This window comes from Mytilus edulis, chromosome 12, assembly GCF_963676685.1.
Source record: "Mytilus edulis chromosome 12, xbMytEdul2.2, whole genome shotgun sequence".
NCBI lineage: Eukaryota > Metazoa > Mollusca > Bivalvia > Mytilida > Mytilidae > Mytilus > Mytilus edulis.
This window is the reverse complement of record NC_092355.1, coordinates 61315412-61327888: the sequence shown is the minus strand read 5'-3', so window position 1 is coordinate 61327888 and position 12477 is coordinate 61315412. Positions and strand designations below refer to the sequence as shown.

The 12477-nt window shown below is 33.3% G+C and overlaps 1 protein-coding gene and 1 long non-coding RNA gene across 2 annotated transcripts in view; both read left to right on the top strand.

Moving 5' to 3' along the window:
* LOC139498915 (uncharacterized) overlaps nucleotides 1-12477 on the top strand; it is a 437948-nt gene that overhangs the window by 73003 nt on the left and 352468 nt on the right. The window lies entirely within an intron of this gene.
* Nucleotides 1-12477, top strand: part of LOC139498899 (uncharacterized) — a 99969-nt gene that overhangs the window by 50230 nt on the left and 37262 nt on the right. The window contains exons 13-15 of the mRNA XM_071287489.1: nucleotides 2573-3026; nucleotides 6208-6983; nucleotides 8899-8929. Coding sequence (XP_071143590.1) covers nucleotides 2573-3026; nucleotides 6208-6983; nucleotides 8899-8929 — 1261 coding nt within the window. The remainder of the gene's footprint in view (nucleotides 1-2572; nucleotides 3027-6207; nucleotides 6984-8898; nucleotides 8930-12477) is intronic.

Sequence of the window (12477 nt, the reverse complement as noted above, 5' to 3'; positions counted from 1 at the left end):
GGTCAAGGTAGTTTTTGATGAAGCTGATTTAATTTTAGTCCGATCAACTTGAAACTTAGTACACTTGTTGCTTATGATATGCTCTTTCTAATTTTAATGCCAAATTAGATAATTACCCAATTTCACGGTCCATGGAACATGGAAAAGGACAGTGCGAGTGGGGCATCCGTGTACTTTGGACACATTCTTGTTGTCTCTTTTTGATGACTTTCTCTAGACCTCCTAGAATCTGCAACAAAATTGTATTATACAAGTCATACAGCAGTTATCCCACCTTTTGTGTAGCAAATATAAATATCCATTTGAAATTGAAATACATGTATAAATAAGATAAGATAAGATAAGATATTACTCCAATTAAAGAGTCAATGAAGAGCATAGTAATTTATTAGAATGATTTTGGTAATTGACAAAATAATGTTGATATACATCATGTATAAATTTATTCCATATTTAGTGGATATTGACATAATGATAGTGTCGCATTAGAAGCAGAGAACACCTATCCTTACAAAGCACCTGGTCTTGATTTGCAAACAGACAGACACAGATGGACATTATTATTTCTGGGAAGGTTTGATACTTTTTGGGTGGAGTTTTACAATGTTTTTACTGCTGAAGGAATGTCAAAACTAGTCAAAGACCAAAAAATGACAAGGACAGTTAAACGCCTTTTATGGAGACAAAAATTATATTGATAAAAATGCTTTGGGGTTTTTCAATTGAAATAATAGCACGCTAAACCTTAAAATATAATAAATAGAGATAAATCTCAACTGTACTAGCCAAATTTTACAAATTTAAAGTTGTTTATAAAAAATGATATCATGAATGGTGGTCAATTACGTTTTTTGGGTAATTAGGTGTACCGCATGGTTCTATTATAACCATACGAAATCACCCGAGATGTCCCAAAAATATATAGGTGCTCCTGGCCCAAGACCACAATTAATGACCTCGCTTTTCGTTGTTCACGAATATAGTTCCCTTTAATTATAGTGTATTTTTTCTTTATTTTTTTTTCTTTCCCTTTCTCATTCATTTCTTAGCTTCTCTGGGGTGGAAACGAAAGAAGAGAGCTGAAATAAACTTTTAGATGTTTTATTTTAACTGATTTTAATAAGGAAAGAGTGATTAGGCCAGGTGCAAAAAAGTAATATTTACACTTTTTGGATCATCTCTTGACTTAATTGCCTATAGGGGTATGGATGTGTATTGGCCAAATTTGTATGATGTAAACATGCAATTTTTCTGAAAATTGCATATATTTTTGGACTTGTACTGTACATTACAAACACAAAAAATTAGACAAAAAGAATAGGCAAAACTTTTTTAATGCGAAAAAACGTTATAAAGAAATGATAGAGGAATTAATTGTGGTCTCGGGCCTCCTAGCATTGGAGGAACATTACACAGTTGTGTACATACACATGGCGGCACACGATAAGAAATCCATTTGACGATATCTAAACGTTTCGAAATGAAGTGGAAAATATTGTGCGCCACATGGGCGCTTACATTTGATACTCTATGCACCATTTCTGGGCGATATGCGCTATAGGTGCAGAGTGCACGTCCTTTCCGATCACTGCTATTCAATGGGGTCGAATTTTTCACTTACAAGTTAATAACTCATCAGCCATGTTTTTTATAAAGTACCAAAAAAGGGAACTAAAATCTCATTCAACAACAAAAACTCATATCTAACTTTTTGTATTATAGAGCAAATGCCCCTTTAACAAAAAAGTATATTTAAGGATTATTTACTGAGTTTTGATCAGCTGACCGTGGGTATCACAAGCCAAGTAGTCAGCACTTTTTGTGCTGACATGAATTGTCATTGATATGGTTATATTTATAAATTTACTGTTTACAAATGTTTGAATTTTTTGAAATACTTAGGCTTTTCTACCTCAGGCATAGATTACCTTAGGTGTATTTGGCAAAACTTTTAGGAATTTTGGTCCTCAATGCTCTTCAACTTCGTACTTTATTTGGCATTTTTAACTTTTTGGGATTCGAACGTCACTGATGAGTCTTTTGTAGACAAAACGCGCGTCTGGCATATACTAAATTTAGTCCTGGTATTTATGATGAGTTTATTTTGATCAGCTGACCATATTACATACAACATTGATTCACTGTTAGTAAATAGGTGAAAAAATTCATTTAAATATTAGTTATTATTGGTAATAACTAGGCAGTTTAAGGAATTACTTGTATTAACTAAGTGCATCAGGAATTATAATTAATTCCTAAATTTTAGTAATTACATTTAGTTCCTAATTTCAACTATTTACTGTAACATATACATTATTTTATTTACATGTATTTAGAAACAAAGTAACAAAAGAATATGTTACCAGTGTAGTTCTGTTACTGTCAATGACAAATATCCATAAAAACAAAACAAAAAATAATTGTACAACAGTCTTTTGTAAGCACTTAAACCAGTTCTTTGAAAAATAATTATATCATATTCCTCTACATAGACAAGTATGACGCCAATCATTTGCAACAGCATCCTATTCAGCCTTCACATGTGTACTTAAAGATGATTATTTTTTGACAGGAGGATGTGGAAACCAGACGTGCACTATTGTACAGCGAAGTAGAGGAATTATTTAAGGATCACGAGGGAAGAAATCATCTTGTCCTTGACAAACAAATATTTGTCAATGCAACTGATAAAAATGATCAAGAAATTGAATCCCTAAAGAAAGCCATCACAGAGCTTACTTTCGATCATCCATGTTGGGGGGAGAGGATGCCAAACGCTTGGGTCCCCCTTGAACTGGAGATTGCTGAATTGGTAGCTGCAGGAAAACAAATCCTGTCATTGGTAGAACTTAAAGAATTGAATTCAATCAGCAAGGTGTCCGTCCTGGATTCAGTACAACTTCATGACTTCCTACACTTCCAACATTCTCTTGGGAAGCTTATCTACTTTAATACTATTCAGCTCCAAAATTATGTGATAATTAACCCGCTACTCATGGTGGAGGTCATGAGATCCTTTGTGACAGGTATTAATCAATTACGTCTCTAATGTTGTTATAACTTGTGTCCAATCCCTTTTGCTTCTTTTGCAAATAAAATATGTTTAAACTATTAATCAATTGAAAACTAAGAGTTACTGACTTATTTCATGCAGATGACATTGTTGTACATAATAAGGCCATTGAGCAGAACTGATCTATGGCTTTTATTTTGTCTTCATGCTGTTTATTATTCTTTCTTTGATGTCCTTTTGCATTCTTTATGATCCTCCGACGTTGCCCAGCTATGTAAATGACAATTGACTCATCAGTGAGTGTATCTGTCCATTCGAAACACATCAGTATTCAGAGACTGTTTGCAATAATGATTTGTTATCACAAGCCCCGTAGTCAGCACTTTTTGTGCTGACATGAATTGTCATTGATATGGTTATATTTATAAATTTACTGTTAACAAATTTTTGAATTTTTGGAATTACTTAGGCTTTTCTACCTCAGGCATAAATCACCTTAGCTGACAAAACACCCGTCTGGCATATATACTAAATTTAGTTCTGGTATCTATAATGAGTTTATTTGACTTGTTAAGATTAGCTGTCGTCATATTCTCTCCATCCTGTTCTATTTATATCACTTTTATTGGACCATTTTTAGCTCACCTGACCTGAAAGGTCAAGTGAGCTTTTCTCATCACTTGGCGTCCGGCGTCCTTAATCTTTTACAAAAATCTTCTCCTCTGAAACTACCAGGTTAAATTTAACCAAAATTGGCCACAATCATCCTTGGGGTATCTAGTTTAAAAAATGTGTCCGATGACCTGGCCATCAAACCAATATGGTCGCCATGGCTAAAAATAGAACACGGGGGTAAAATGTATATTTTGGTTTATATCTTCAAAACCAATGCATTCAGATCTATCTGCCCTGAAATTTTCAGACGAATCCAACAACCTGTTGTTCAAGATTGCTGCCCCCTGAATTGGTAATTTTAAGGAAATTTTGCAGTCTTTGGTTATTATCTGGAATACTATTATAGATAGAGATAAACTGTAAACAGCAATAATGTTCAGCAAAATAAGACCTACAAATAAGTCAACATGACCAAAATTGTTAGAGAAACCCTTGAGGAGTTATTGTCCTTTATAGTCAATATTGAACTTTTCATTATTTTTGTAAATTTGTACAAAAATCTTCTTTTCTAAAACTATGGGCCAAATTCAACCAAACTTGGCCACAATCATTACTAGGGTATCTATTTCAAAAAAGTGTCTAATGACCCAGCTGCCTACCAACCAAGATAACCGACATCAGTAAATACAGTAACAGGTGAGCGACACAGGCTCTTGAGAGCCTTTAGTTTTACAGGAGCAAAGGGACTTTTACATAGTAAGATTAGTTGCTGTCATATTCTTTCCACCCTGCTTTATCATCAGTTTTAGGCCTAAATTAAAATATTGTTTGTTTGCCCTTTTCGGACCCTATTTTTGGAAACGAGGTAGGTAGGTAGGTAGGTAAAATATTTTATTTTTCTTTCCCATAAAATAACTTGGCTCGGTACATTTTTTGTCATGGGTAGGCAGGTAGGTATACTATTTTATTTTATAGATACAATATCTGAATGATATCATTTTTGTCTGTATTTGCTCTTGTTTTAAGAATGATCGATTTTACTAATCTTTACTTTTATTAAAGTTTCTAAATAGTCCCAGGAAGTTATGAAAAAAAATTGTCATGTATAATGTAAAGTTAATTTATATGCACTTCTATTTGTTTTCAAATATCAAAATATAGGGCTCGAGCATATTTTCAACAATTATATGCCTGGAACTTTTAAAGAGTTTTAACTTGCACTGATATTCTGTACTACGTACATGTACCTTGTACGCTTAACTTGACCGAAAGATTTATTAATATCATATATATATCTCCCTAGCATGGTTTGTGAAACAGCTTTACTATGTGCAATCTATTAGGGGGTAGGACCTTTATCGGGACTCCGGGATTGGGTGTTTTTAAGCTCGGGATTTCAGGATTTCCAGGAATTGTTTTTTTTTTAATTTCGGGATGCAGAATTTAAATTTATTTAAATTCGGGGGCTCAGGATTTCATGTTTTAAAGCCCGGGATTTCAGGATCCAGACCCTCCAACCCCCATCTATAGTATGTGTCATTCCGACATTCTACCAATTTTATCAAAATTTGAACTGAAATTATCAGAGATGATATCTGTGAAATAAAAAAAAAAAATTTGACTAGAATATAAAGCCATTTCCCACCATCGTCATCATGCAACCAGTTAATAGAGCTAAAACTAAGCATTTATCTTACTTTATTTACAACCCTAGAGACTGAGTGTGTCCGGGTGTTATAAAAAAAAAGCTAAAAGACTTGAAACTCAAATGTCACATATTTTACATCGCATTTATAAATGGTCTGCAAGGAAAACTTGGCGATTTTACTGCCAATTATTCTCCAATTTACAGGACTTCGGTTCATTTCAGATATAAATAAAATGTCAAAGCTGGTAATAGGCAGCGTTAACATAATCATCCGGATATACAAATCACTAAACGTCATACTTATACATTTTATATAGGATACAACATCCGTTAACAAAATATTTTGTACACACGTTGATAATTTTGTATTGGACAAACTTTTTTGAATGAACCCTGCTCTTCAAGTATAAAGGGCAACGTTGGTTATACTTTCAACATCGACTTCAATCAAAAGCTTTGAATCTCTAAATGCAAGTGTTCATGCCAAACGCTGACGTGATACCAAATGGACTTAACCTTATACGGGGAAGATAAAACCTGTGGATTCCGGTAAAAAAGTTTTGAGCAGGAAATACAAACATAAGATTTTCGGGAGGAACAAAAAATAATTAAAACAAAATATTGCTGGTAAATACAAATAAAAGATTTTCAGTCGGAACGAATTTATAGAGTCGGTCGGTAAAGGGCAAACAAATAATATTTTAATTTAAGCCTTATTTGACTAGTTTTACAGGAGTAATTAAAGGGACTTTTACCATTTATTTTAATAGCTTGACCACAAAACCTTATGCATCATATTGTGTGGGTATCATTCTTTTTGTTTAATTTGATGTTACACAGCAGATTGTTGTCCTATAGGAATTTGGTCAAATTAAAAAAATTATCAATGAGGGAAAATAAAAAAAATTAAAAAAAATTTGTTTATTTTTAGATGAAGGATTTTGGCCAAAGAAAAGAAGAATACAGGAAACTTTCAGAAGAATGTCAGAAAGTGGGATCATACATCGAGAAAACTTGTATCAGATATGGAAACAGAAGGACTTCCGTGCAGTTTTACCATACAAAGAGTTTATATTCAACATACTCATTCATTTAGATATTCTGGCAGAGCAACGGAGGTATGATACAGCTTCAGGAAGTCGGTTACCAGTAGAGATGTTCTTTGTTCCCTGTATGGTCACACAACGAAATACCACCAGCTTTATGGACAAAGAGTGTACACCAGTGAGAGCTATATGCTTAGCTTTTGTTTTTAAAGGGACTGTCATACCACCAGCTTTGCCTAATCGTCTGATCAGTGCCTGTTTGAGCATGTGGACTCTGAAGCAATATGAAGGTAGAAAGCTCCTCTTTTCAGGATTTGTTGTAGTCTCATTTGACAAGTCACATGATATTGTAGTTTGTGTTGAAGGCAACAAGATTCTTCTGTATATTGTCCATAAAACCTCGGCTGGACTTATAGTACGAGATATAGCTACTGTAGTTAAGGAATGTTTGGTTACAACACTGGAGAGAATTTCGGATTTCTATCAGTCCACAATCCATGTAAAACGCTGTCAACAATTACCGTTCCATCTTGAATATTCATGTTCTGAGATGAAATGCTTCATTGATGAAGAGGAAGCTTTACAGTCAAATGAATGGGTTTGTGACACACATAACATAACCCATAGAGCAGGAAACTCCACTGTTTGGAACCAAGAAAAGGTATATATTAGATAAATTGTATGGTCATTTAGAAAATCACTGATTAATTCAAAGAAAAAATAACACCAAGATTGAAATCTTAGGACAGATGATGTTAGATTTAAAAAAAAAAGGTAAATACAAAAAAATAAATTGAAATCTTAAATAGGTAATGCTTGAACTTTGCAAAACTCATTTGGTTAATGAAAACAAACAATGAGAAGTGTTTTATTTTCTATTTTGTTTTGGGTAAGGTAGGTGCTGGTAAATGACACTACTTGTAAAATTAACCTCTAGTAATTTATGTGTTAAATTAACTATTCAAAGTCTATTTGCATAATTATAATTCCAATGCAATTTATTAACAAAGTATCAACTAAACAAAATCCCAGGAATACAATTTAACTTTAGCATTCTACCAAAAAGTATACCCCTTTTCTAAATAAGTAAATAGAATTATGAAGTCAGTAAGTTATGAGAGTTAGGGACAATACATTTCTCTTATGTTTATCTTTTACTCAATCTGAATAAAATTTCATGGGTAACAGATTAAGTGTGTGTTTTTCTTTTGTATCGTTTACATGTTTTAAAAACAGAATGGCATCTGTTGATCAATATTTTTGGCAGTCAGGAGGGTATAAGAACATTCGTTGTTCGATCTGCTAGTCAAATGTGTTTTGTTTATAAGGGAAAAGTTGTCTGCTTAGTTTAAACATATTTATTTATAGTGGATTGGGAAACAAGTTTTGCAACTTAAATTACTCCCTTTCCACTTTGCGGGTGCAAGTGCTGCCTTATAGTGGCATTAGCCTACCTATTTTTCGAAATCTACAAGGGCGTCTTTAACGTGCAAGACCATACTCACAGATGGTGTCAAGGGAGAGCCGAAAATTGAGTTCCTGAAATTTTCATCCCAAACAGGAATTGAACAGCAAACCTTTGTGTTAGTAGTCCGATGCACTAACCACTACACAACGGCTCTCTTGTCTGTTTAATTCAGATCCCTCTACAAATACATGTTTTTTGCATGCATACGTATAAAAATGCGTTTTTTTTATTTTTTCGTTTGGGCTTGCATTATATTTGCCTTCTGGTTTAAATGAAATGTTCATCCTATGTATACTCTTCAAAATTAATTAGTCTAAATTGAGTACTAAACTACGGTAAATTGTATGGCCTTCTAAAAACGATAGTAATTGTCCAAATCCCGATGTGGTGTACTCATTTTTTTGCACCTTTTCATTGCAGTATAACATCTATTCCATAAGTTTATTGTTTTCTGTTTGGTATTAAATTAATAATCAAGATCCATTTTGTTACATCTAATGATCCTTTTATTTGGCATGATTGCCAAAAGCTGTCAGCAGAGGTTTATGCACATCCGCTGTTCGATATGCTAGTCAAATGCGTTTTACTAAATTAGACTCATCTACTTTTGTGGTATTTAGGAAAATGTTTATATAATCCAATTATCCTATTTCAAATCTTCAAAATTTAAGAGTCCATCCTAAATTGAGGTAGATAATATGGCCTTCCAAATACCGTGTCGTTTTCTAACATCACTGATGAGACATTAATTGATGATATTAGGATATAGTGTACTTTTGCACCTTTTGTTTGCGGTATACCATCTTTTCTGCAAGTTTATTGTTTTCTGCCTTTTAGTATTACATTATTAGTTAAGATCCAACATCTGGTGGTCCGTGTATTTGACAATCGCCATTGACAGTCAGCAGGGTTTTAAGAATATATCCGTTGTACGACCTGCTGGTCAAATGCGGTTTTGTTTTTAAATATACATTTTCGCTTTTTTTTTGCCTTTAAAAAAATGTTGTTTGTGCTGTATTCAGACGCCTCTACCAAGAAATTTATTTTGCATATATACACACGTATTAAAATTGCGTTTTTTCATTATTTATATATATTATTTCTACAGGAGAAAGAACAGTGTGAGCCGAATTGTCCAGGTAAGAATTCTGTGGTGTAAGAAGGAGATATGAGAATTATATTTAATACTGTAATTACACTGAATTTTGTCTTTTAATTTATGACTTCTTTTTCAAATGTGACGCATAAACATACTGTTTAGTCTTTTAATTGTAATCATGGTAATAGTACATATGTAGTAAGGGAGTTTTCTATTTTGTTTCACAATAACAAGCTTTGAAGAAGATTGTAATAAATTGATTGTATATTATTAATGGAACTAAAATAATAGAAAAAAATTGAAGGGTCTGTTTCCTTGTTTTTGAGATATAAGCATTGAAAGATTGGCAGGAAATGATTCTTTCTAGATTATTCACACTTTTAACATAACAATGATAAGCAACTTTTTTCCTTCCAAAACTGAAAATAACGGATTTTATCGCTATTTTGTGCATTTTTCTTTTGATGTTTTTTTGTGATAATTTTCATATCATGCCTCTCGCTTGAGATGGAAAAATTATCGCTAGAAACTAAGGAGGCCACGTGGCGTTGCTAACGAAATTGACATGAAATTGACAACGTCGTCATAGATAAAATAGCGATAAACAGATTATCATTGGTCATCTCAACTCGATTGCTTTTCTCACTTTCGCTGTACCAGCTCAAGCGAGAAAATCAATCTCGTTGAGATGATCAACGATAATCTATAATTATAAGATTTTCAAATATGAGTGTTAAACTATGTGTTAACCTATAGCTGTACAATGTAACCTATGGAAAATGTATGGGAATGCAACAAGTGTATAAATCTCAATAACCGAAAATTATACCATAGCTATCTATGGTATAATTTTCACAATTATACCATGGATTGTTGTGTATGATTTTCGAAAAGAAAAACAAAGATGACAAGACCTAAAAAAGGCCGCCTGAATTTTTAAATTGACATATGGACAACAGAGTCAATGTGGGGCCACTAAGCTAAACTGCCCACTTTGCACCAGCCGATATAAATGAATGCCTAGGGTGGGAATCGAACCCACGTACACCAACTCCGTTGTCCCTATATTTTTAAATGAACAAAAAATTGTCAAGAAAATATTTAAAAAAAAAGGTATAAATGTGTTAAAATTTAATTATCAAATTATACATGAAAATATAAGTTGATTTTCGGTGATTCAGAGTCTGATGTCTACTTCGATTGTAGTCACATAGCCTCCATTGTACAGCCACATGAATATATTTGGTGAAAGGGTTTAAAATTGCCGAGGCACATTTTTTTGGGGAGGAGGGAGCGGAAGGCACGCCCTTTTTAAGGAGCTTCATTCGTGTGTGGTAGATGCGTAGTCCTTTTTTTTAAATATAATTTTACCTTAAATGTTGACTTGCTAGACCCCCCCTCCCCCCCCCTTCAAAAATCCTGGATTCTCATCCGATTTGATATAAATCTAAACTTTTAACGATGTTGCTTAAGTAATAACAATTATGTTTGAGAATTAAAATAGATAGGTTCCTTTAAATGAAGCTGAATATATAAAACAATAGAATATACATCGCATGCGATTTAAATCGTGGACATTTTGAATACCCTGTTAATTAATGCGTCGACTTGGGCTTCTGGTACAAATTAAAACATGGAATTATTCATCCAAACTCACTAAAAGATTCTTGAGATTCAAATTTCCACGGAGTTATAAAATTAGTGAACAATAAAAAATTAACGTTTCGAATAATTAAAATTTTGATAAAATAAAAAAATACACTAACCCTTTGCAGTTCAACTTTTAATCTGGGGTTCCGGAAAACTTTTAAAATATCTCTTGCAGCCATATGCAAAACATCCAATTTCTTTTGTCTGTAACGTTACCCGTCACCAATGTAGATGTGCATCCATCGCTGTCGAAAAATCTTATCCAACTGATGTTCCCGCTGTTTCAGAAGCCCTTGCTTATTTCAGAAAGTAGGCGGAGCTTAATGTGTAAGGTCCAAAAAGGGTAATTTGACTGATTCGTATTAAAGTATTTTTAAAGTAAACTAACAAAAATATATATGAAATACACATTTTTAAACAGCAATATATGCGATAGGTTAAAACAGATATTTCATATATTTTGGATAGTTTTGTGGTGTCTCGTGAGCTTATTGCCGGGAATTTCAACAAAGGCTATGGTATAATTTATACAACACCACAAAACTATCCAAAAGATATGAAATATCTATAACTTATACAACTATACACTGGTACTGCATGGATAAAACCAGAGAACTTTAATTGCCTAACATAAGTTCAAGAACAAGTGACACTTAACTTATGTAAAACTATTTGTTAACCAACATTAATAAAATTAAAAAACCAACAATTGAAGGCCTTTCCACATCAAAGAAATTTTGAAAAGAAGCTACTTTCTTCAGACTGATGCGATAAATAATGGTTTTGATATATTTGAAAGTGAACTAAAGTAGATAATATGCTACTTCCGGTTAAGTAAATGTTACTTTTGGTCTCATATGATAGCTTTTTTCACACTGATTCCAAAAATATATAGTTTCTATATACATGATATACGTTTGCCTGTAAACCGGGATGTAATTGACCACTTCCGGTTTACAGAAAGTCACTTCTAGTCTTTAGTGATTGATAAATGTATTTAAATTACAAAATGTATGGATTCTGAGTACTTTGATATGAAAAAAGTGCAAAAAAAGCTACTTCCAGTTTTCTCAAGGTCACTTCCGGTTGTCATTTTTCAAGGTCATATGTCACCTAACCTTTTGTACAAGGTCATATGGCTTTATAATGAACTTAGTTGAAGTTTATATCAAATAACTATATATTGAGACATTTCAGGGGCACTAACTCCTATAAGATGCACTTTAATTGTATTAGATCAAATGTAACATATCTTCATTACAATAAAGCAAACATTTTGCGCTTGTTTTTGTCGAGCCTGCAACTTTTGTTGCAGAAAGCTCTACATAGGGAAAGTGATCTGGCGGCGGCGGCGCCGTTAGCTTTAATTACTTCTTAAAAGCTTTATATTTTAGAAGGTAGAAGACCTGGATGCTTCATACTTTGTATATAGATGCCTCATGCTACGAAGTTTCCGTCAGTCACATGTCCAATATCCTTGACCTCATTTTCATGGTTCAGTGACCACTTGAAAAAAATGTTAGGATTTTTTGTATTAATGTTGAATTCTCTCTTATTATAGGTAGTAGGATAACTATATTTGATATGTGCGTACCTTGCAAGGTCCTCATGTCTGTCAGACAGTTTTCACTTGACCTCGACCTCACTTCATGGATCAGTGAACAAGGTTAAGTTTTGATGGTCAAGTCCATATCTCAGATACTATAAGCAATAGGGCTAGTATATTCGGTGTATGGAAGGACTGTAAGATGTACATGTCCAACTGGCAGGTGTCATCTAACCTTGACCTCATTTTCATGGTTCAGTGGTTATAGTTAAATTTTTGTGTTTTGGTCTGTTTTTTTCATACTATATGCAATAGGTCTACTATATTTGTTGTATGGAATGATTGTAAAGTGTACATGTCTAGCGGGCAGATGTCATGTGACCTTGACCTCA